Source organism: Helianthus annuus, chromosome 1 (assembly GCF_002127325.2).
Source record: "Helianthus annuus cultivar XRQ/B chromosome 1, HanXRQr2.0-SUNRISE, whole genome shotgun sequence".
Lineage (NCBI taxonomy): Eukaryota > Viridiplantae > Streptophyta > Magnoliopsida > Asterales > Asteraceae > Helianthus > Helianthus annuus.
Genome location: NC_035433.2, coordinates 72,134,110 through 72,156,988, shown reverse-complemented (window position 1 = coordinate 72,156,988; position 22,879 = coordinate 72,134,110). Strand labels below are relative to the sequence as shown.

Sequence of the window (22,879 nt, the reverse complement as noted above, 5' to 3'; positions counted from 1 at the left end):
TTTTTTTTTTTTTTTTTTTTTTTTTTTTTAATTTCAGTGACTAAAGGGAGATTCTAGCAAAATAGCCTCTTGAACCGAAAGCTGCATGATGTTCAAATTAATCAACTTAGGCTGATCCTTAATAGGCTCAGAATATTCTATGGAGAAATGACTGCAAACTTCATCCTTGATCAAGGCCGGATCGGATTCCCAAACATTGTTAATGCGAAGCCCATTTAACCTGTTCCTCTTTTTATTGCCATTTGTAATCCCATGGAAGAAACGTGTATTCGCACACCACCATCGATATTCCATCTTAAATGTGCTTTCGATATGCTGCTGAAAGCCACAGAGTTCTTGTAATCAAGATTTACTACGTTGACCCAATAAGTCAAACTGTGCCTCTTTTCTTATGATCCAAGTTTAGACAGGTCAGAAACTATCATTTTTGAAGTTTAGATATATTCAAGAATCATCAATATCAAACTTTAGATATAGTTGACCCCTGAAAGTCAAAACTACTAACTACTGTCATCTGTGTTTGACCTTAAAAGTCAAATCTAAATAATATCTTAAACAAACTGTCAGATACAAGCACAAATGATTAAACAGATTGAATATTTTAAACACTACCGAATTAAAGGCAAAAGCAGTCTATTGTTTACACAAAAATATACATGCTAAACTTGTGTTTTCATGTGCATATATGATTGAAACATTCACAGTTCATCATGCATTGGTTGTTCTAAGTTTAAGTCAAAGTCAACATTTGGAACAACAACAGGTTCATTGACCTGAACAACGTTGTTTATAGCATCTCCAGCCATACCAGCTTTAATCGCACCAACAACCTTCCTCTGCAACTTGAGTATTCCTATTCTCTTTGAAACAACATAAAGAACAGCTAACGAGAACAACAGGAATCCCACGGTAAGTATAATCCTGTCCACATAAACGTCAACGATAAAAACCACAAGACAGGAATGCCACAATTTTGACACGTTTATTTATGGAGTAAACTCCGGTCATGTTATATCTATCACGTGTCAAATGAGTAAAATCAAGAATCAGCAAAAACATGTAACGGGTTAAAAGTCAGTAACTTTTTTGCATACAACATCTTATATTGTTTTGTTACATTTTCTTTTTATTTAAAAGTTCTAAATTTGGACAACACTTAACCTTGAGTCAACATGACCCCAAACCATACTAGAAAAAAGTACTTGTTATGATCTTGACCCATTTTGACCCGTTCCGGTTTATACAAGGCCTGTAAATGAACCGAACGTTCATGAACTTGTTCGGCGGGAAGTTCATTTATATAAGAAACGAACGAACATGAACACACGATTTGTTCATTCATTTATGTTCGTTTATTTACATTTGTTTATGTTTGTTTCGGTTTAAATACATTAATAGTTATATTCATATAAATATTAAACATAAAAGGAACTTTCAACTACTTATATAAATATAAATAATTATTAACTGGCTTTCTAGTAATAAAAATGGGTTTTCCAATGGAATTAATCATAATAAAATCACTAATTTATATAAAAAAAAATTACTTTATGTTTAATTAATTATGTTCATTTGTGTTTGTTCAATTGTGTTGTTTATTGTTTGTTAAATTATGTTTGTTTGTTTATGTTGTAAACTAACGAACATAAACGAACACGAACATGCCTATTTTCTCAATAAACGAACATGAACAAAAAGATGTGTTTGATTATATGTTCGTGTTCGTTCGGTTCATATCATTTACAGGCCTACCGTTCCCCACCCCCAAAATACCCAAAATAAATACAAAAAATAAACATAAATTGCCACTTGTACAGTAAATTAATGAACTGTCTAACCTGTCAAGAACATCTTGGCGTTTCATTGTTGAAAGCAAGTTACGGGTTCGCGTCAGTAATGAAACATGACCCTTGTATTCGCTTTCTGCTTTCTTTAACACCCCAGTTGATTCCTCTGCAATAAACACACATTTTTTATCAGATACTATGAACATTGTTAATATTATAATTAATGTCAAGATAGGCCATATAGGAGGTGTTTGGATTCACGTTTTGGAACTGATTATTATGACTTGAAGCAGAAATAATCGTTTTAAATGTTAGGATAAACAGTTTCTGCTTTTAATTATTTCAAAACGCACATCCAAACACAAAAATCATATCAACGTCTTCATTATAACCACCACACTAAAATAAAATAAAATAAAATAAAATAAAATAAAGAGTTAATTGCCCGGATGGTCCCTGTGGTTTCACGTTTAGTCCCCACCTTTTGAAAATAGCAGGTATGCTCCCTATGATTTGTTATTTTGTTACTCGGATAGTCCCCTGACTAGATGTCAGTTAGTTTGGAAATAGCTCCCTATGGTTTGTCATTTTGTTACTCGGATAGTCCCCTGAGTAAATGTCAGGGGACTATCCGAGTAACAAAATGACAAACCACAGGGAGCATACCTGCTATTTTCAAAAGGTGGGGACTAAACGTGAAACCACAGGGACCATCCGGGCAATTAACTCTAAAATAAAATATGAAGATAAGACTAACCAAAAGCCATGAGTGTGCTTCCACTCCGTTCAACCTCCTGTAAACATCCATTTTATATATATATTTTTTTTAAAATTTGTTTGTAAATAATCATAAGTTACACAGAAAATAAATGTTTATGATTAACGACCTGAACCATCAATTGCCTCGTGCGACGAAGACTCTCTGTAATGCTCTCGGCTGCTGATGTCATTCCAGCTTTTGTCCTGATGATAAGTTACACTATTTTTAGCATATGTTAAGTAGCAGTTAATATATATCTCGTCATGATTAATGATAAAAAAAATTTAAAAAATACATACTGTAGATTGCGCCTTCTGGCTGTGGACTCTTCGCCACCTCCCAAGAGAAGCTCCCTCTTGATAAAAATAAAAACTTTTATCAATTATCATGTCCCGTAATGAAATAAATACGTACAGTACACATTTGATTCTCCGCAATGGTTATCAAAAGAATGACACAACTGTCGTTTTCTGTAGTGAAATTACAGGCTGGGCATGTTAGGTAACGGGTCAAAATGGGTAAAGTTTAGTACGGGTCAACTGTCAAGCCGAGTCAAACCTCAACTTTTACCAAAATAAGTTTTGTAAACATCTAATCTGTTAAAATTATATTATATATGCATACAAAATGCAACCTGAGTTGCCGTTTCACCACTATACGTTACGTTCTTTCAGACACACCGCTTGGGATCTAAATTCATACATGCCACATCAAACTAAACATTCTATAATAATAAGTTTTACATTACGAACCGTTCCCATCGTTCTATTATACCAACCGCGAAATTCTTTCAATCTCCCTTGGTGAATAAAAAACAACCAACGATCGTCATTAATGGTGATAATTCTGTTCATTTAATCTGTTTTGTTTTCTATTATTTATTCTTGGCGAATCGCCTTCAATTGATCTCTGCGAATATCCATCAAATTGACCTCTAAAAATTGCCATATGCAAATCGCAATAAATTTAATTGGTACTCTCTGCATATTAGCAATAAAAAATTTCAATCGCTGCCCTCAAAAAAGTTTCTGTTATAAATTGCTAACATCGAAGGTTCAAGATAAAATTTGAAAACAGCGACTTTTCTTCAAAGTTGGAATCGACGACAACGAAATTTTGAATCGTTAAAAATCGGCATGGGCGACAAAGGAGAAAACTGAGATCAAGCGGATGAATCTTTGAATAAATGGGCCCCCATTGCAGAAAGTTCCATCCCTCAATCGACCTTGGTAAGCATTTAGTTTATAAGTTTCAACAAGTTCATGGTTGATGAATGTAAACTGTTTGATTTAATGCATTTGATATAAAATATATTACTAGGTTAATGGATCATGTTCGATATTTCTTGATTAATTTGTTATAATCGTTTGATTTTATAGCCATTCAATATTATAAGATATGTATATTTACCATTTATATCACCATACATTGATATTGTACATTTTGCATCTCGGTTTATAATTATACCTACGAGTTTTTTAAACTATGGTCATTAGGGTTGGCAAGAGTGGAAGACTTTAGGGTTAGCAAACAGGCAAGAGTGGAAAACTTTTGATGAAAAAAATTCAAATTGCAATTTCTGTTGACATTTTAAACTTGAAAGTGAATAAAAATGCTCTGCCAGAATCATTTAATGAATGAACTAGAGTTATTAAGAATTCATTTTTGATATACATAGTTGTTAATGACACTCGGGGGGGGGGGGGGGGAGTGAAAGTGCACTAATTTTAACGTTATTTTACTAATTTCGTGAAAATAACGTTAAAAGAGGGGGATGGTTAACCATGCATCATGTGGTGGCGCTGATACCCGAAAGACAAGGGGGTACATGCACTAATCAGCAGTTGTCTCAATTGCTGAGTGTTATGTGCCTTACCCTCCTAGAAGCAAAACTACTATCAAGCCGGGGTCTCACTAGAAGCAGCCTCTCTATTCCTACGGGATAGAGGTAAGGCTGTCTACATCTTACCCTCCTCAGACCCTACCTTAGCTTTGCTACTGGTGGAATTTACCGAGTATGATGATGATGATGATAGTTGTTAATGGCGAATAGCGACAAATAGCGATAAGGTACTTATATGCTACATAGCGAATAGCGATAAATAGCGGGCGACTATTTTATAAATAGCGATACACTAGAATTTTTTTTTTAAATTCATATGTATATTATATCAAAAACCCTGGTATATATATGCTATTTTACATGTATACTTAACAAAAAGCTAAAATCCAGCTATTTTATAGCTATATTTAATTTCTATTTATATTAAAAAAAAACAAAAAAAATCGCTATTATCGCTATCTATCGCTACAACCCTAATAGCGAGCCTAGACCTATACGCAACGTAGCACGCTATAGCGATCGCTACGCTCGCTATTGACAACTATGGTAGCCAAGTATCCACATCCAAAGCTGGGTCCAGAATAGAGTACTAAGAAACTAAGTTCCCAATTTTCATATACTAAATAGTGGTAGTTTATAAAATACAAACTATCTTATTAAAATTAACCACCTTTTTATAAACAGACAAACATATACCTAGTACATTCCCACATACTTTTACTCATATTCATCGGTAAATATCTTCCGGGTTAGAGAAAAGGTTTGACTTCATCCGTCCCTCCACAAATATACTAAAAACAACAAAGGTTCTAGCATGTCATGCATTAGTCCAACCAACTACCTAGCTATTATTAGAACAAAAAAAAGATAAATCGGAGCTCAAATGCACAGAAGCGCAATCTATAAATCGGTGATATATCGGTCCCTTAGTAAAATATCGGTGTCAAATATCGGTCAAAATATTATCGGCGATATTGACCGATATTTGACCAATATAACCGATATATCACCGATATTTGATCGATATAACCGATATATCACCGATATTTGACCGATATAACCGATATATCACCGGTATAACCGATAGATCACTGATATATCACTGAATTATTGGTGTTAAATTGCTATATATATAAATTCTGCATTATATTAAAATTACCGATATCCCAGCGATATCTCACCGAGATAACCTATATTTCAAATATCGGTCCTTTACCGATATCCGATATTTTACCACATTAACTGCATAGGTGCTAGGATTGGGTATCACGGATGAAACAAAACACAGCAGCATCGGGGTGCTGTCTGTTGCGGATCTTTGATGTTTCCACTGAAATACAGTCACACACAAACACAAACACGATGCACAACCAACAGAAAAATAGAGAACACCAAATTTTACGTGGTTCGGTCTATTGCACCGCCTAATAGAAAGTCAAAGCCTATTGCACTTATATTTAAGCCACATTTATGGGGTGTTTGGATGTGTGTTATCAAAGTTGTTAATGGCGAATAGCGACAAGTAGCGATAAGGTACCTATATGCTACATAGCGAATAGCGATAAATAGCGATACACTAGAAGAAAATTTTAAAAATTTGTATATGTATATTATATAAAAATACCCTGGTATAAGTGCTACTTTACACGTATATTTAACAAAAACCTAAAATCCAGCTATTTTATAGCTATATTTAACTGCTATTTATATTTAAAAAAAAAAAAATTAAAAATAAGGTGTCGCTATCCATCGCTTCAACCCTAATAGCGACACTATACCTATACGCTACATAGCGCGCTATAGCGATCGCTATTGACAACTATGAATATAGTTATAACAATGGAGTGATCAAGGAACTCTAAGCATAAACCGGTATAAGCATATATAAACATCACTAAAGAAGACTTTAGATTCTCGGTTAAAAAGAAAGAATTTGAGTAGATACATAATACATACATGCGTATATCGTTCACTAATCACAAACTTTTTATTGTATATGCAGCTTCAATGAATCAAGAACAATATCTTTCATCAAGAAAATGATCTTCGAATAAAAAATCTTAAGGAGAATAACAATATTCTTCGGTTGTTAAATTGTTTGTTACGCAAAAACATATAAAACTTTAAACCCTATTTTACCTTAGCTTTTTTGCAAAATCTAATTCACTAAACCTATGAATTTTAAAACCTGTGACTTTCATAATCGCCGCAACGCGCAGGATGAGGTTTAACTCGTTGATTACAAAAACTAAAATAATCAAACATTCCAACCTTCTTTTAACAAAGCAATTCAGAAGATTTTATGCGTTTGAATACATTTCGAACCACTTTCGGCCCGTTTTTGTTTTAGCTAAATCTTTTATAGCCTACCCCTTTAACATTGTTGGAGATAAAGCACATCCAAATCGATCCTAGGTAAATGGGTCAAAACTCAAAAGTCAAAACAGCCACCTCTAAATTCTAGTTTTTTATGTTAAACACCTTAATAAAGCGAGATAATAGCAAGAAATAATAATTAAATCAAGTTTAGTACCTCTTCTTGGGCAGCTTTCCTCATGTTAGCCTTTGCTTGCAGATTAGCATTTCTCAGACTTGACCGCAAACTAAAAGCCAAGGCAAAATGAAAATAATATTCATCATTTCATCAATCTCTATAGTAATATTTCAATTCATTTATAAAAATCTCAACAGATAAAAAACCTTGACTCCACCTCAAGAACAATCCAACTTCTTACAACCTACTATACAAATCATTTAAATACAAACAAAAAACAAATAAATAATAATAATAATAATAATAAAATCATCCAAAAAGATAATGGTAACCAAGAGTAATAACTTGAATTTCACCCATCAGAGTAAAAAAGCTGATAATTTGTATAAAAAAAAAAAACTGTTAATTTCATCAATCTTTAATAATAAAACTTCAATGCATTTCTAAATATTCCAACAATCAAAAACCTTGAATCCACCACAAGAACAGTAACCAAATTCTACAAAAAAAAAAAAAAAAAAAAATCACTGATACAGATAACAGTAACCAAGATAACAACTTGTATTACACCCATGAGAGTAAAAACCTAATAAGTAATAATGACCTTTGAATCTGTTTGTTCCAAGATTGAAGGGTTAATTGGGCATTTTGAATATGATCATCGGTGGGAAGTTGTGGGACAAGAAGATCAAGATTGAATTGTGCGGCAGACAACATAGCGAGTCCGTCTTGAGCAAGACCGTTCAATCTGGGCAGCGATTCTTTGTTGCCGGCGTTGGATCTTGATTTGCCATATTGTTGAATGGCTTGAATGTGGGCTAGGGTTTGAAGATAGGCTTCGTCCCAATCTTTCTTTGTCTTGTTGAATTCCTCCACCACTATATCTGTTGCCATAATTGATCAGTTGAGATTTGGGTTTCTGTTGTGTGTGGGTGTTTCGCAATTCAGGTCCAGAGTGAAAGGTAAATGAGGGTTTAGTTGGCTCGATTCAGGTCTTTATAGGTCTAAAGATCGGGAGAAAGATAGAAATCCAGGAAAAAGAAAAAGGGAATAGGCATATTTCTCTCTGGAGGGATGAGCATTTGGATTTGGTTGTTTTGGTGTTTGTATTTTGCCTAAATTTACACACAAATACAGGTGCCATATCGTACCGTACCGAACGTTGTTGTTGGTACTGGTACCTATATTTGACGAATTTCGGTACCAATATCAAGCTCTTCCCTATATTTCGGTCAGTCAAAGCTGTATTGAACCACTAAGAGAGGTCTGATTGATAAGAAATAACATCAGAATCGATCAACATGTTTCTAAACATACCCACTAAGAGACTCCATGAAATATTAAGAGGTGTCTTGCAAGTGAACCAACACACCCTGCATCTGACCGATTCGAGGTAGCCTCTTAACAGAATCATTATGTTTGTTTGGTGTTACAACTTTTTATTGGCCCGGTTTCTATATTTAAATTGAAGTTTTGTTGTTATAAAGAATAGCTAGAAATGACAAGTTGTTTAACGAAAAAGAAAATTCTTGGGCGGAGATGGTGGATGACACTAAATATAATAGGTTTTTATGGCTTAAGCGTAAGGCTAAGGGGCTGTTTGGCAACATCTAAATGGTTAAGTGCTGAACTAGTAATAGCTCTGAACCATTAAGTGTTAAACCAGTAAGAGGTCTGAACCATTAAGAGCCGGTATAATGCTTAACCTTTCAGAGGCAAATGTCTGACCAATTCATATTAGAGGTCTTAACCATTCAGACTTTGTATAAATTTTAACCATTCAGACATCTGCTCGTGAAACAAACAATCTAAACCATTAAGTGCTGAACAAGTAAAAGGTATGAACCATTAAGAGGCTCGTTAAGAGGTGAACAAAAAGCCCCTAAAATGCATAGCTTAGAATGACATGTATGGTGTGAGTTTGAGATTTAATCTCGGTTGCAAGCTTTTCTTACACCTTGCTAGTCTGAAATGATATTTCTCTTTAACAAAGGTGATTACATTCAATTTTCAAACATTCAAACACTAATTTATGTTGTATTACTAAAAGAATTAAATCAGTATAGAACTAATATAATTTTTAGTTACATTATCTTTCGACAAATTGGTTATATATTTAAAAATTTTACTTTTTTTAAAAACTATTTCAGGATAGCTGAAGTATCAACTCCTTATTTTATTACCTTTTGACTTCTTTCTTAATAAAAGACTTTACCTGATGTGATGGAACAAGGATAAGGTGAACTCGAGATTTGGTAAAATGCGTGAGTTTCTGGTCGATTTTGTTTGTAGTGCCTTAGTTATTAAAAAATGTATGTTGCAAGTGTTTGCATTTATTCTCATGGTCCAAGATAGGATGAATTAGAAGAACCTCGATCATACACGAGACGAAATCGTTGGATTCAAGGCCACTGCACGGTGATCGTAAGACGAGTATGAAACAAGTGGTATCATAGCGGGGTCGGCTTTTCTTGCAATTTAACATGATAAATTTGCCATTCCGAAAGTTCTTAAATAGTGGTATGGGGAGCACATCTATTAAGGAAACATGTGTTTGTGGGTCAAGATAATAGGCAAGATCATTATCTAGAGCTTGTTATGTGGGGTGACATGATTGCGCGGGAAGTCATGCGCTCCATTTAAGGATTTCTAGAGGGTTTAAACCATCTCCATAAAAGGCAATAGACCAACCCATGCGAAGGATCGTGGTTGGATGAAAAGAAGAGCAATGAGCGATCCAAGGGAAAATGGTCATTGCACACTGGGATCGAGTGTTCATAGGGCGTCTCTTTAACCACTGTAAAGCCAGGTTGAGGTGCAGAGCAGTGCTGCATGACGGCATGGGTGATTTTGTGGTTGGAGAATGTGACGTGCCAAATGTTTCAACGATCAAGTAAGGTTTGTGCCAGAAGTGCTTAACATGTCAAAAACTAGTATTTTATGCATCTACATGTCAAAAGGTAGAACTCTTGTACACGATTACCGAGAAATCTATATATCTCGGTAGACAAACATGAACCAACAAAAAATCAATGTAGAATGAAGCAAAAATTCTTCTCCACGAAATTTCAATCTACTAGCACTCGTGGCCAAGGAGAAACCAATGTTACATGTTTTATAAAAGGTAAGCAGATAATTTCAGCTCAAAAATCTCGTTAGAACGAGTATATTTATATTTTTAAAACGATGGTTAGAAGCGGGAGAGCCTGCAGCCTGCTGTAAGACCATAACACAAAAATACAGTAGACCGTAGGACACTACTACCCCTCCCCTTTTCTTACAGTTTATGAGCATCATCTACAAGGCCATAGAATGTAACACAAATGCAGCCCCCCACAAAAAAACAAGACACAACACTAGTATTAGACTATTAGCCCACCCCAGACTAGCTTTTAAGGTTTTTTCTTCTTGCTGCTTTTACTTGTAGTTATCACTATATTTGCTTTTTTCTTCTTCAAATCTTTACCTTTTTTACTCGAAAAATCATCGCCAGAATCATCATCGTCGTCATTGTCACTTTCATTTCCAAACTTCTTGGTGTTTTTCCTATTGCAAACCATGATTTTACTTTTGTCTTTTTCTTGCACCACTTCAGACTTTTCCTTTGGCCTCCAAATAAATAGCGACCTAAAAAAGGTCAACCGATTTAATTATAATTATTATTTATCTGATTATGATTATTTAAAATCAGATAACCAATGTAAATCCAAACACCCCTGTAATGATTATACGAAGGCTCAAAATATAATGAGAAACTAGAAGAACGATGCTTAAGAAAAATCAAAGTCAAACCTTGAACTACCAGTTGCTAAAACATCATCACGCGGATGCAACTTGTTCACGGGACTTATTGTGGTTATGTTCGGGTCCATGACCTCAGCAACAAGTTGCCCCGTGCTGATGTCAATAAAATCAATGGGATGCAAAGCAGCTCCATTATAGTTTTCGCTTATATAACGACCAATAACCACAAGGGACTCTGATGGATCCTGCAAAACAATCATCTTCAGTGAAAGCCGAAACGGGTTGAGGTTTAAAGAAATAGAAAACGAAACATTACCTTTGGGTCCCACTCAGCCCGAAACGGAGTTAAATGCCTGTTAAAATCATGACTGTGCACAATTTCTCGGCTTGGGGTATCCAAGTTACCGAAAATAGAATCCCACACACGGATACGGTTATCAATAGATGTAGTCACTATTTTACTTCCACTTGAAGGAGAAAAATAAGCCGAGTTAACAACCCGTTTGTGCGGAAGCGCGTGAAGACAGGATTCAGCTTCTAAGTGACGAATATCCCACATACGGGCCTAAGATTCATAATCATTTATTACATAATGAATAACAAAAATTAAAAAAAAAAACGAAGTCAAATGAGATATAAATATTTACAAAGTGATCATTTCCGCAACTTAAGAGAAGATCCGGCTGAAGAGGATTGCAGTGCAATCCAACAACTTTTGTTCCTTTCTTATGAATTAAAACCGAATCTCCAGTCTTGGAATTGGCTCGTGCATCCACCCTATAGGTGAAATTAAGTGATTAAACGTTATTTTACGCATTCACTTTAATTTGATTAAAGAGTGAGGCTACATACATGTGTAAGTATCCAAAACTATCTGCAACAAGCACAAGACCTTTCTCTGCATTGAACTCCATACCGTACAGCATTCTCCAACTGTTACGACCCTGTGTACACCATCAAATATCTTTGTTAAGCAGCCTTTTAAATATCAAGTGCCCTACTTAAAATGAAAACGTAAAATGCCATTTTCGTCTCTGAGGTTTGGCCAGTTTTGCGACTTTCGTCTAAAGGTTTGTTTTTTTCGCATCTGGATCCAAAAGGTTTGAAATCTTCCCATTTTCATCCAACTCGTTAACTCCATCCAATTTTCTCCGTTGAGTCAGGGTATTTTCGTCTTTTTTGTTAACTTAAAGGGCAAACCGGTCTTTTGAATACTTGTACATTATGCTAAATGCTTATACATAAAGTGAAAAAGACCGAATTGCCCTTTAAGTTAACAAAAAAAGATGGAAACACCCCTGACTTCACGTAGAAAATTGGATGGAGTTAACGAGCCGGATGAAAATGGCAATATTTCAAACCTTTTGGATCCAGATGCGAAAAAAACAAACCTTTAGACGAAAGTTGCAAAACTGGCCAAACCTCAGGGACGAAAATGGCATTTTACTCGAAAACTTATGAATGAAAATTCACACCGAAAAGGTAAAAAAAAACAAAGGCAGTACCTGCCATCCATTTGGATTGAGATCCATCAATGAAGTTGATAAACCAGTTTCCAAATCTGTGCAATTAACGGTTCCATCTGATGATACGGTATAAACTGTTCCATCATTTGCTGGACCGAACCTGCGAGTTAATATATAAAGTTTTATTTGAGCAGAGATGCGTTGTTATTCACAGATACATGTCGTACGGAACAACTTACTTCATGTTGTTAAGCAGGCAGGTATGTATGTTCCCGTATACAGTTTTTTCATACACCTTACCGAAATCCCAAACTCCCAGTTGTCCTTTCTATAATAAAAACAAAACTTAGAAATAAAAATCAAATAAAAAAAAGTTATAACTAACTTCGCCTAATAAGAACTATATAATATAATATGCTAGACTGCTAGCTAACCTTATCGCCTGATAACAGAACGTTATTATTAGTCGGATGGAACTCCAAGCATGTAACTCGTCTGCTATGGTATCTAATCACCGCACAATTCACTTCATCCGGGATCACAAATGCAGGTTTTATCTATCGTTCGCCATTTAGCATACATTAAACACACAACGAAAAACACATGAACATAACGAATTACAAGCTTTTCTTATATTGAACAAAAAGATAAGATTATAAAACGAAGTGACCCGTAACTTACAGAAGGAACTCCACGGCGAAGTTGTCGTTCAAATACATAATCCAACGAGTTATGAGTACGTTTACGAGACGCTGGAATAACCCCAAACTCCATAGCCACCCGGTGCGGACAATTAACCGTTGTGTGACCTTCACCATTTAATTTTCGGATTAAATTTCAATATAGTTAAGACTTATAAACAATTAACTGATAAAAAACAATTTAAAAAACCAAATTTTACCGGGCAATTTGCAGAGGAAACATGGCTTCATAGGGCAATCTATATACGTAGCTCCTTGAAAACCAGCTTGATGACCAGTTCTCTTACAAACCTAAAAAGTAAAAACCAATCATTACATAAATAAACCACAAAATAACCCTAAAAACATAACACAAAAACCCTAAATTAATATCAATTAAAATATATCTAGGGTTCTTACTTTGCAGACTTTTTTAAGACTAATAGTAATAGGCGTTTTCCCTTTCTTATCCTCAACGACGTCGTCTTCAACTTTTTGATCCTCAATTTCTACTTCTTCTTCCTCATCGTCAGACTCAACGACGTCGTTTTCCACCTCTTCTTCTTCGTCTGAACTTTCATCAGTGTCGGTGTCTCGCTCAATAACTACCTTCGGGAACGACGATCGTCTTGCTCGAGTCGACATTTTCGGAAATCGGAAATATAGATACACGGTTTATACGTATATCGTTTTGTGTGTGTGTGTGTGTGTGTTGCAGGATGCAGAAGATATTGAAGCAGAGGGTAAGTGAGCCGACTATGGGAGGTGAATTACAAAAGTGTCCCTGTGTGAGATGGTTGGGTGTCAGAAGATGAAGGGGCATTATAGACATTTTACGGGATGGAAACTGGCGGGAGACGACGTGGTCTGTTATCCTGCGTATGTTTTGTTTTCCTGCTGCCTTTTGTAAATGATTGTGGGCCTAAAAAGGGTCCAATGGGATAAACAAAGTTGGGCCAAAATTTGTGGAGTAAAGAATTTTGATATAATGTTTTGAGTTAAATGTTTGGTTGATCTATGTTGTTTGTAAAAATTGCACACTTGGTTCAAAGACTTCAATAATTACATTTGTGATCTCAGTGGTTGCACTTTTTAAACTCGTTTGGTCCTTACCACTAACTCCTATTAAATATATCAGTTAAAACACATCACGTGCATGCCACGTGAGGGTATTCTAATCATTTCAAAACAAAATTAATTGAATAAATACCCACCCCACTCCACCCCTTATTTAATTAATTTGTATTGAATGAATAGAATACCCTCACGTGACATGTATGTAGGGTGTTTTAGCTAAGATACTTAACAATGGTTAGTGGTCAGGATCAACCGAGTTTAAAAAGTGTAACCACTGGGATCATGCGTGCAATTAATTAAAGTCTTATGACCAATTGTGCAATTTTTGCAAACCACAGGGACCGACATTTAACTCTAAAGTTTTATTATAAAGTAGAAGATGGAGAGTCGAGGAGATGATGAACAGCTCTAATGGTAGAAAAATTGTAAAATGACATTACATTATACGTTTCAAGTGAAAAATCTCGATCGTTCATTTTAAAAGTCTGAACCTCCATCCTCACCAGAAAATAAATCCGCAGTCCCCCACACACTACGTTTACTAATTTTATGTCTTTTATATGTCCTTTGTCATAATAACTATTGTTATTTACATTATTTAGGGCTATTAGCATCTCCACTTTGATCCATCAGAGTAGCCATATGTATATATTTAAACCGGCATTACATTACAAAGTAAGTATAACACAAAGTCACAAACTTTTATTTTCAGTGACATATAAATGCTTGTTTAAAAGCTGAAAATGCAGTCAAGGAAGAACTAGTGGTGCACAAAAAACCCGAACCCGGATCCGGACCCGTAAAAAAAACCCGGAACCGGGTATTATAAAACCCGGGTTTTTTATACCCGAACCCGACCCTACCCGTAGGGTAGGGACCGGGTATGCATATTTGATCTAAAACCCGAACCCGGAACCGGTTTTTTATACCCGGTTTATACCCGAAACCCGGTTTTATAAATACCCGAACCCGAACCCGGAACCGGTTTATACCCGAAACCCGGTTTAAAAAAACCCGATTTTGATGTAATCTTGTTTAATTATGTATGCGTTAAGACTTCTAGTTCTTATTATTTTACAAAATTATGTATCCACTTTGATGTAATGAATCTTGTTTAAGTATTAGGTTTCTAGTTCTTATGATAAACAAAATTATGTAATCCACATATTTCTTTTCAAAGCCCAAAAGAACTAAACCAAAACCCCACTAAATCTCGTGACAATGCATGGCTGGTCCTGGTTGTTCTCATTTGATTTTTTTTCGGCTCAACATGCAATTGCTTGAGCCACCTGCATCACTCGTCTAGCCTTCTCCAGCCACCTGCATCACTCGTCTAGCCTTCTCCAGCCACAACCGCACTACCCGATGCGGTTTTTTTCCAACCCGATGCGGGTTTTTTAATACCCGGTGCGGGTTTTTTAATACCCGGTGCGGGTTTTTTCCCAACCCGATGCATACCCGAACCCTACCCGATGAATACCCGAACCGGACCCGAACCCGGAAATAGGGTATTATAATACCCGGGTTTTATAAAACCCGACCCGAACCCTACCCGAACCCGGGTATATAGGGTATACATTTTTGGTAGAAAACCCGGACCCGGACCCGACCCGGTTTTAAAAAAAACCCGATTTTTTAAAACCCGATCCTACCCGAAACCCGGTTTTTAAAAAAACCCGATTTGTGCACCACTAGGAAGAACTATATGAAGATAAGCCCTTGATTGTTTTGTTGGGCCCGAAGCAACGAGACTTGAGCCTTAAATAATCAGATCCATAAAACAAAAGCAGCCTATGTTTTTCATTTTGTTGGATTCTAATCCAACTTCTTTATATTCTTTCCAAGTCTGACTGACTCCACCAATATATTGTATTAACTAAATGGAAAAATGGCAAATAACTGAAGAAGGGTTAAAAAAAGACGCTATGGAATTAAGGTCTTTTATTATCAGCATTGGACATTTAGGCTATGTGGTGTAGTAATGTCGCAATCATGCAAATGACTATTATCATCCTTTACGTCAGCGTCATGTCACCTCATCCTTATCTACCACCCTATATGGTGTGGACCATCATTTCCACTATCCTCCTCACTAATTAAAATCCTCTAATTAATTAAAAGAGGATCATGCAAACCACCATGGTATACACAGGAGGCGGTGTAGCAGTAGTTCCAGGGTCCTATGTGGCAATCCATGACCCAAACCACCATCCTCATACCTGATAGCCTTAAAATGAAGAAAGGAAGACATGTCTGAGAAGAAGAGAACCATCATCTAACTATATAAATGTTGTAATAACTAACAATTAAGTATTCCTATCTCTACCCGATTTAGCTTTGCCCCCATCACATAACACTCTTGGTTCACACATACTATTCAAAGCAAATAATTTTTATGAATTATACCGTAAGATAAAAAAAATACTATTATCTTCGAGCATGGTTTATACTTCTAAGAAACAGACAATTTTTTAAAAGGTTAATGCACTATACAACAAAGGATACGGCTAACTCATTTACATAGTGTGGTTAACACATTTTACGTGATGCAGATATGTGTGTAACGAACGTACACGCCGCAGGCGCGTGACTAGGTCTGAAATGGGTTTGATTTCACATCACACATTAAGTTTATCTTATTTTTATACTATGTAGATGTTTGTGCCAGAAACCTGAACGTATAAACGGATACAATATCTCTCCTAATAAAAATCACATATGTACATGTGCCGCATCCTCATAGCTTCCTACCATGTTTACAAATAAAAGGCTTTATACAGGAATCAACCCATATACATACATATAAATATATATAACAACACAAAACATATATATAAACATAAAACAACTATATATGTATTGGGGAAAGATCCATTATAAAATAGGTTTTGCCTAAATAGCCTTAGAAGGATTATAGAGATGATTCGGTTATTAATAAGCAACTAATATTCGTACTCTTATTGTTGGCACACCTATCTTTTTGGCTTGACAGATGGAACTACGTTGGTGGCTAAAATCAGGTTCTAATTCTTAAATTTTTCGAATGATAACATGGAACCCTGTTAGTATGAACAAACCAAACAGATTTCTATTATGGTAAAATTACTAAAACACTATTTTATGAAATTAACTGAATTATATTTAACAATTCAGAACTTGATTTCATTATTAGAAGCGGATTCCTTATGTAATATAATCATATATTTGAAAGATAGGAACCTATTTTTCTTCTTAGCCCACAAAATTATATTTATGTGTTTTTGTAAGTAGTGAAAGTTACTAGTTATAGAAAACATTAAGAAAATTTTAATTTTGTTTTATGTTATCCATGGTTGATTAAAACATATGGAGTGTGTAATGTTTTATTTATAATGTTACCCTTTACTCGGACTAGATTTATAAAACTTAAGTTTTGATTGGACTACATGTCTCGATAAAAGAAAATAGGTTGAAAATAAAGTTTATCGGACTCTAAAGATTAAAAAATACGAACGCAATACTTACAGTTTTATTGAATGTACGACCCCATAACACGGACTCTAAAGATTGAAAAATACGAACGCAATACTCATAGTTTTATTGAATGTACGATCCTATAACACAAATAACATTTAGCGACCCAAACAAACCAATCCTAAATAAACTATAACGAGTATTAGCCCCCTCATCAGGTTGCGGTGAGGGCGTAAACCCTTCCAAATAGCACAAATGTCACAACACAGTGAACGATCACAAACACTGAAGTTGTGGCATGGTTTTGCGAAAAAAAAATAGATAGGAATGGCGGAACGTAAAACATAGAAAAGAATATCTAAGTCGACGAAGGGAAAATATAGACGTAAAAACATTGAACCACACACGTACGTTGTACGTATTAACTCGCAAAATTTAGAACGAAATTAGAAAATGAATAATTTGCGAAAAATGAACAATAACGTGGACCAAAATTGAAAAAAAAAAACTTATAAGATTAAATTGTAAAATATAAAAACAGCTAGTAAAAAATCAAATGTGAACTTAAATTGTGAAACATATAGCGTTGAGTTAAACTAGTTTATTTTTTATTTTATAGTATGTAAATTTAACCTAACCGTAATCCTATAATTATGCTGACCCACTTCGATAAATACTAAACAATTATTATCACTACTTCGAATAAATTCAACAGAAATACTTTTTAAAGACTCTTTTACCCTCATAATCACTACTTCGAATAAATTCAACAGAAAATAATATTAAATGTCGGCTACAGTTGCGATAAATAGATATGCATAATGCATGGTCAATATATTTAGGTTATTAACTAAACCATCAAATCACTTCTTGATTAGATTAAACAAACTGTTTCAAACCATCGTAAACGATCATGGAGGAACCCCAGAAAGTAATCGACGTGATGAACCTTCAAATCACTCACAACCTGTTTCTCGGTTCATTCAACAGTTGCCGGAATCAATTCAATCAAGTGCAATCCAATGATCTTATGATCACTCAACAAAAGCAACAACAACAATGGCAGGAAACTATCGATCCTCTTAAGCTTGTTCTCGGCAAAGTTATCGGTCGTGGATCTTATGGCGTGGTTTACAAGGGCTCATATCATGGCCATACGGTCGCAGGTAAAACAAACTCTTTGGTTTGTTATCTTCTTGTCGAGTTTAAGGGTGCTTTGTGGCGTGTTTCTTTAAGGTTTTGAACGTGTTTTTTTTTTTTTTTGTTGTTCTAGTGAAAGTTCTTGATTTTGGAAAGGGTGTTACAACAACTTTAAAGGAGTGCATGAAGAATGATTTCAGGGAAGAAGCTAGTTTATGGCAAAAGCTTGACCACCCTAATGTCACTAAGGTATATATTTGATCTAGAGTTTTATAGTATGTACAAATTAAAGTATAACAAAACATACATTGAGATACATACAAATAAGGGTGTTCACGGTCCGTTTTAACGATTTTCAAGCAAAACCTTGAGCCAAACCGTTTGTAACAGTTTTTTTTAATCATTTTAAACCGAAACCAAACTGTTACTAACGGTTTGACTTCGGTTTGGTTTCACGGTTTTCAATGTATGCAAAAAACACAAAGCTTAAATGATAAATAACTAATTATATATTATGTAACATAGCTAAAACAATATGTATTCTAATCATACGGACCGACACAGCTTTACACAGCCGACTCCGGATAGAACCCGTAAACCAAACTATTCGTTCCGGTTTGAGATTTTTAAAATTGACTGACCAAAAGATTAGAAAAAGACTGACCACGAAACCAAACTGATGACCAGTTTAGACAGTTTCATAGTTTTAAGCCGGACTAAACACCCTTACATACAAACATGCATGTATACAACTAAAGCTAGGTATGATTTATTACCATCTAATACTCTCGTGTATATATTTTGTAGATGATCGGAGCAACTATGTCTATGAAGACAAATTCGGGCCCTAAGAACAAGAACAAGATATCAAAAACTGAAAGTGACCTTTGTATTGTCTCCGAATATGTAACTGGAGGATCGTTGAGATCATACTTGTGTAAAAACCGTGATAAGAAGCTACCTATAAAAGTTGTTTGTCAATTTGCCCTTGATATTGCAAAAGGGTATGTAATCAATCAACATCTTACTTCTTAATTTTAACTTAAATTTTCAAAATTCAAGCACTCATTAATCACTTAATTTTATTTAATGTTAGGTTGAGTTATCTTCATTCCAAGAAGATAATTCATCTTGATGTGAAGCCAGAGAACATACTTATTGACAGTCAAAATAAGAAGCTGAAACTTGCTGATTTCGGAGAGGCAATTTTTGATCCTTTCGAGTTATTTACGAGTGGTGAAGTCGGGACTCGAGGTTATATGGCTCCTGAGGTATGTTTTTTCTATAACTTTAACATTTGTACTCAGATGTTTACTTTTTTTTAGTCCTAACAAATTGTGGTGGGTTTTTTTAGGTTTTAAGCAAAAAACCATACGGATTTAAATGTGATGTTTATAGCTTTGGGATATGCTTGTGGGAGATATATTGTTGTGAAATGGCATACACATATGACTTAGACAACATCCCAGTAGAAATATACAAGGTATGCATACATATATGCTAATGTTTATATAATATATACACATCTACATATAAAATCATGGTACTATTTTTTTCTTGTATAGAAGTTGAGATTAAAAGAGACTGTTGTTGTTATTGTAATTCAGGAAATGCGACCGAGCATACCTGTGAATTGTCCAAGATCACTAGCTCGGTTAATGCAAAGTTGTTGGGACACGGACTCTAGAAGAAGACCGGAGATGAAGGAGGTCGTTATTGAATTGGAGGAAATCATGAAAACCGAAGGGTGGCAAGCATTATCAAAGGATCAAAACAATGTTTTCGGTTGCTTCGGATTCTTAAGCCATGCAAGATAGGATAGATGAAGATGCAAGTAGAGTCAATTTCATGTGAACACAGATCATACATAGGGATGTTACCGTTGTAAACTATACATTTTTATGTTTTGCTGATTAAATGAAATCAGCTTCTTTGTTGCTGGTTTGGCCGCCCGTCTGCTTTTTTTCGTCGGGTTGGCTGTGCTTCATCAACTCATTTGACTGTTTATTTTCTGTGAGACAATCATGAACTCATCGTTAGCGTGTTCTTAACTTTGTTCATATATTTATCCATGCATCTTAATTGAATAAATCTAACTTTCACATATATTTCAAATAGGGGTGACTTAAACGTACCCTTTTTACCCCTTCCTATAAAATTAGTTTCCCTTTTTACTTATCGTACCCCTTCCTAACAAATCAGTTTAAGACTTGTAATGTTTTACCCCTATACGAATCAAGTAGTTAACTATATGTAACCACATATGCAGAAGGTAGGGATGTTGACTGTTATAAACTATGTATTGATGATTAAATGAAATTCTGGTTTATAGTTTAATTGTCGTCTTAACACCTTCAGAGCTGTTTTTTACTATGAGATGCCCTTATAATCTAATGCAATCAACAAACAGGCATACTTTGAAACTATTTATAATTATCTACTAAGGTTGTGTGGTGTGGCCCTATCCACATAAGCTCTATAGTGCCCCTACATCGTTATAGGCGCCAAGGGGCATGGATGGATTCAGGGCGAAGATAACGAGCGCCAACGACTGAATTTGGTGTGCATTCAATATTTGACCGTTTTACAATGTTCAAACTTAAAAAAAAAGTTTTGTTTTTTTTTTCTAAAAATCTCCTCCGTGTAACCCATATTTTCTTTTTAACATTTAATACCACAAATTCTCTCACTTTTTATACTATAAAATCAATCAACCCTCTCAAAATTCAAATGGCGCATCAATGGACTGGGGAAGAGGACATCGTTTTAGCTACAAGTTGGGTGCATGTCAACGAGCAAGGGCAACTTCCAGATTCTCTGTTACAACTTGGAACACGATTTTGGCACACTTTCATCAACAAGTGAGTGCAAACAATCAAATGTGCATCACATTACTGGCAGGTTTATGATGATTGGACAATGTGTGGGAGATTTGAGTGACTCTTTATCAATGCCAAGATGATGCAGAGGTGGTTGTACTTCTTGTTTGAGAAGAGAGAGAGACCTGTGAAGACTTTGGTGGGTTTTGTTAATAAGCAAGGGTATTTTGGTCATTTAACATGGACTTAACTGGAAAACTTAACAAATGTTAGTGCTGGGGACCAACCGAGTTCATTTTTTTACAAATTTTGGGACCACGCGTGTAATTAGTAAACCACTAGAACCAAGTCTACATTTTTTGCAAACCACAGGGACCAACCAAGCATTTAACTCAAAACAAATCATTTGCTTTACTATTGCAATGCCTCAAATGGTCACTTAAATAATTTTTTGATCACATAGAATTGAAAAAAATAATAATAAAACAAAGTAGAACCCTTTAATAAAGACTAGATATGCTGAAGTCGCGCGTTGCGGCGAAACATAGTGAACACCAACGTAAGACAGAGGTCTAAACTTTTAGATTGCCAATAGAAGCCATTTACAAAATGAAACCATTTACACAATGCAGCGTATAGCATACGCTTTGGCTTTGGTTTTATAGTTCCTTTGAAGGTAATAGTTAGTTACAAAATTATACAAAATATCTAAAGAGATGCTTTTTTCGGAGAGCTGACTTTTTCTTCTTACCCTTGAGCATCTAGTTAGTTGCAAAATGATGTATACAAAATAGTTAGTTGCAAAAAGAGGTGCCTTCTTTCTAGTCTTGATGTTTTTTCTTGTTCCTAAGCATCTGGGTAGCGGATTCTTTTGGTGTCGCTGATATCGGGACCTGCGAGTAAAGTTTCATAGGTAGATATTAATGTTGTAGTACTGTTGTAGTATATGTAGTTAGGAATAGACCTGGTTCTGTGAAGGATAGTTGTCGTTTAGTTGTGGAGGTTGTTGATTGATTCGGTCGTTGCTCCTTTTGCCCAATAGGTGTTGTCTGTGTTGGTGATGGTGGGGTACCATGTGTGTCTACCAGTGGTTGTGTAATGGATGCCCTGTTAACTGCTAGAATGCTTGAGCCCGGTATTGGGGACTTGATGTACCGTACCTGCATGGAAATGAGTCTGCCTGCGGCCTCTAACAGGGGCTTTGGTACTTGGTAGCGATCTGTGTAACCTTCTTGTATGACGATGTCTCTGCATGGTTGTCCTATAATGCTTGTCAGTGCTTCGTCAAAAAGTGTTGCTGTTGTTGAGTCTGTGTGATCGGAAATTGTTGTTGATGCACAGTACCTGCATAATTTATGGTATTATTTTGTTGTTTTTTGGCGAAATGTTTTAGATGCTAATTACATACATAAACCTAGGTTATGGCAGATTTTCATGTGATCCGCATGACCAGCCTTCATTGGTTTTGTACATTTTCCTTCGGCATTCTGTGCATGTTGTGTAGTACCAAGGCTTACCCTTTATAAACGATACAATTGATGCCTCACAGGTGAACGTTTTGCCCTATTTGAAAACAATTATATGAAAACGAATTGTAATTGATAAGCTCTTTAGTT

The 22,879-nt window shown here is 35.3% G+C and overlaps 3 protein-coding genes across 3 annotated transcripts; 1 reads left to right on the top strand and 2 right to left on the bottom strand.

Annotated features, from left to right (window-relative positions):
* Positions 1-515: 515 nt before the first annotated feature.
* LOC110868620 lies at positions 516-7,989 on the bottom strand. Its single transcript, XM_022117831.2, has 7 exons — positions 7,489-7,989; positions 6,924-6,993; positions 2,847-2,902; positions 2,675-2,750; positions 2,545-2,581; positions 1,839-1,953; positions 516-921 (listed from the first exon to the last, which is right to left on the bottom strand). The coding sequence occupies exons 1-7, from the start codon at positions 7,776-7,778 to the stop codon at positions 699-701; spliced, it is 867 nt and encodes a 288-aa protein (XP_021973523.1). The 5' UTR covers positions 7,779-7,989; the 3' UTR covers positions 516-698.
* Positions 7,990-9,997: 2,008 nt separating this feature from the next.
* On the bottom strand, positions 9,998-13,564 carry LOC110868614 (protein DAMAGED DNA-BINDING 2). The gene is made up of 11 exons (XM_022117823.2): positions 13,195-13,564; positions 12,996-13,086; positions 12,776-12,903; positions 12,529-12,651; positions 12,334-12,422; positions 12,134-12,254; positions 11,481-11,572; positions 11,276-11,405; positions 10,945-11,193; positions 10,677-10,873; positions 9,998-10,511 (listed from the first exon to the last, which is right to left on the bottom strand). The coding sequence occupies exons 1-11, from the start codon at positions 13,417-13,419 to the stop codon at positions 10,277-10,279; spliced, it is 1,680 nt and encodes a 559-aa protein (XP_021973515.1). The 5' UTR covers positions 13,420-13,564; the 3' UTR covers positions 9,998-10,276.
* Positions 13,565-18,170: 4,606 nt separating this feature from the next.
* On the top strand, positions 18,171-20,385 carry LOC110936951 (serine/threonine-protein kinase STY13). Its single transcript, XM_022179359.2, has 6 exons — positions 18,171-18,470; positions 18,578-18,693; positions 19,252-19,448; positions 19,541-19,715; positions 19,799-19,927; positions 20,052-20,385. Exons 1-6 carry the CDS (start codon positions 18,218-18,220, stop codon positions 20,259-20,261), a joined length of 1,080 nt encoding a protein of 359 aa, XP_022035051.1. The 5' UTR covers positions 18,171-18,217; the 3' UTR covers positions 20,262-20,385.
* The last annotated feature ends 2,494 nt before the right edge of the window (positions 20,386-22,879 follow it).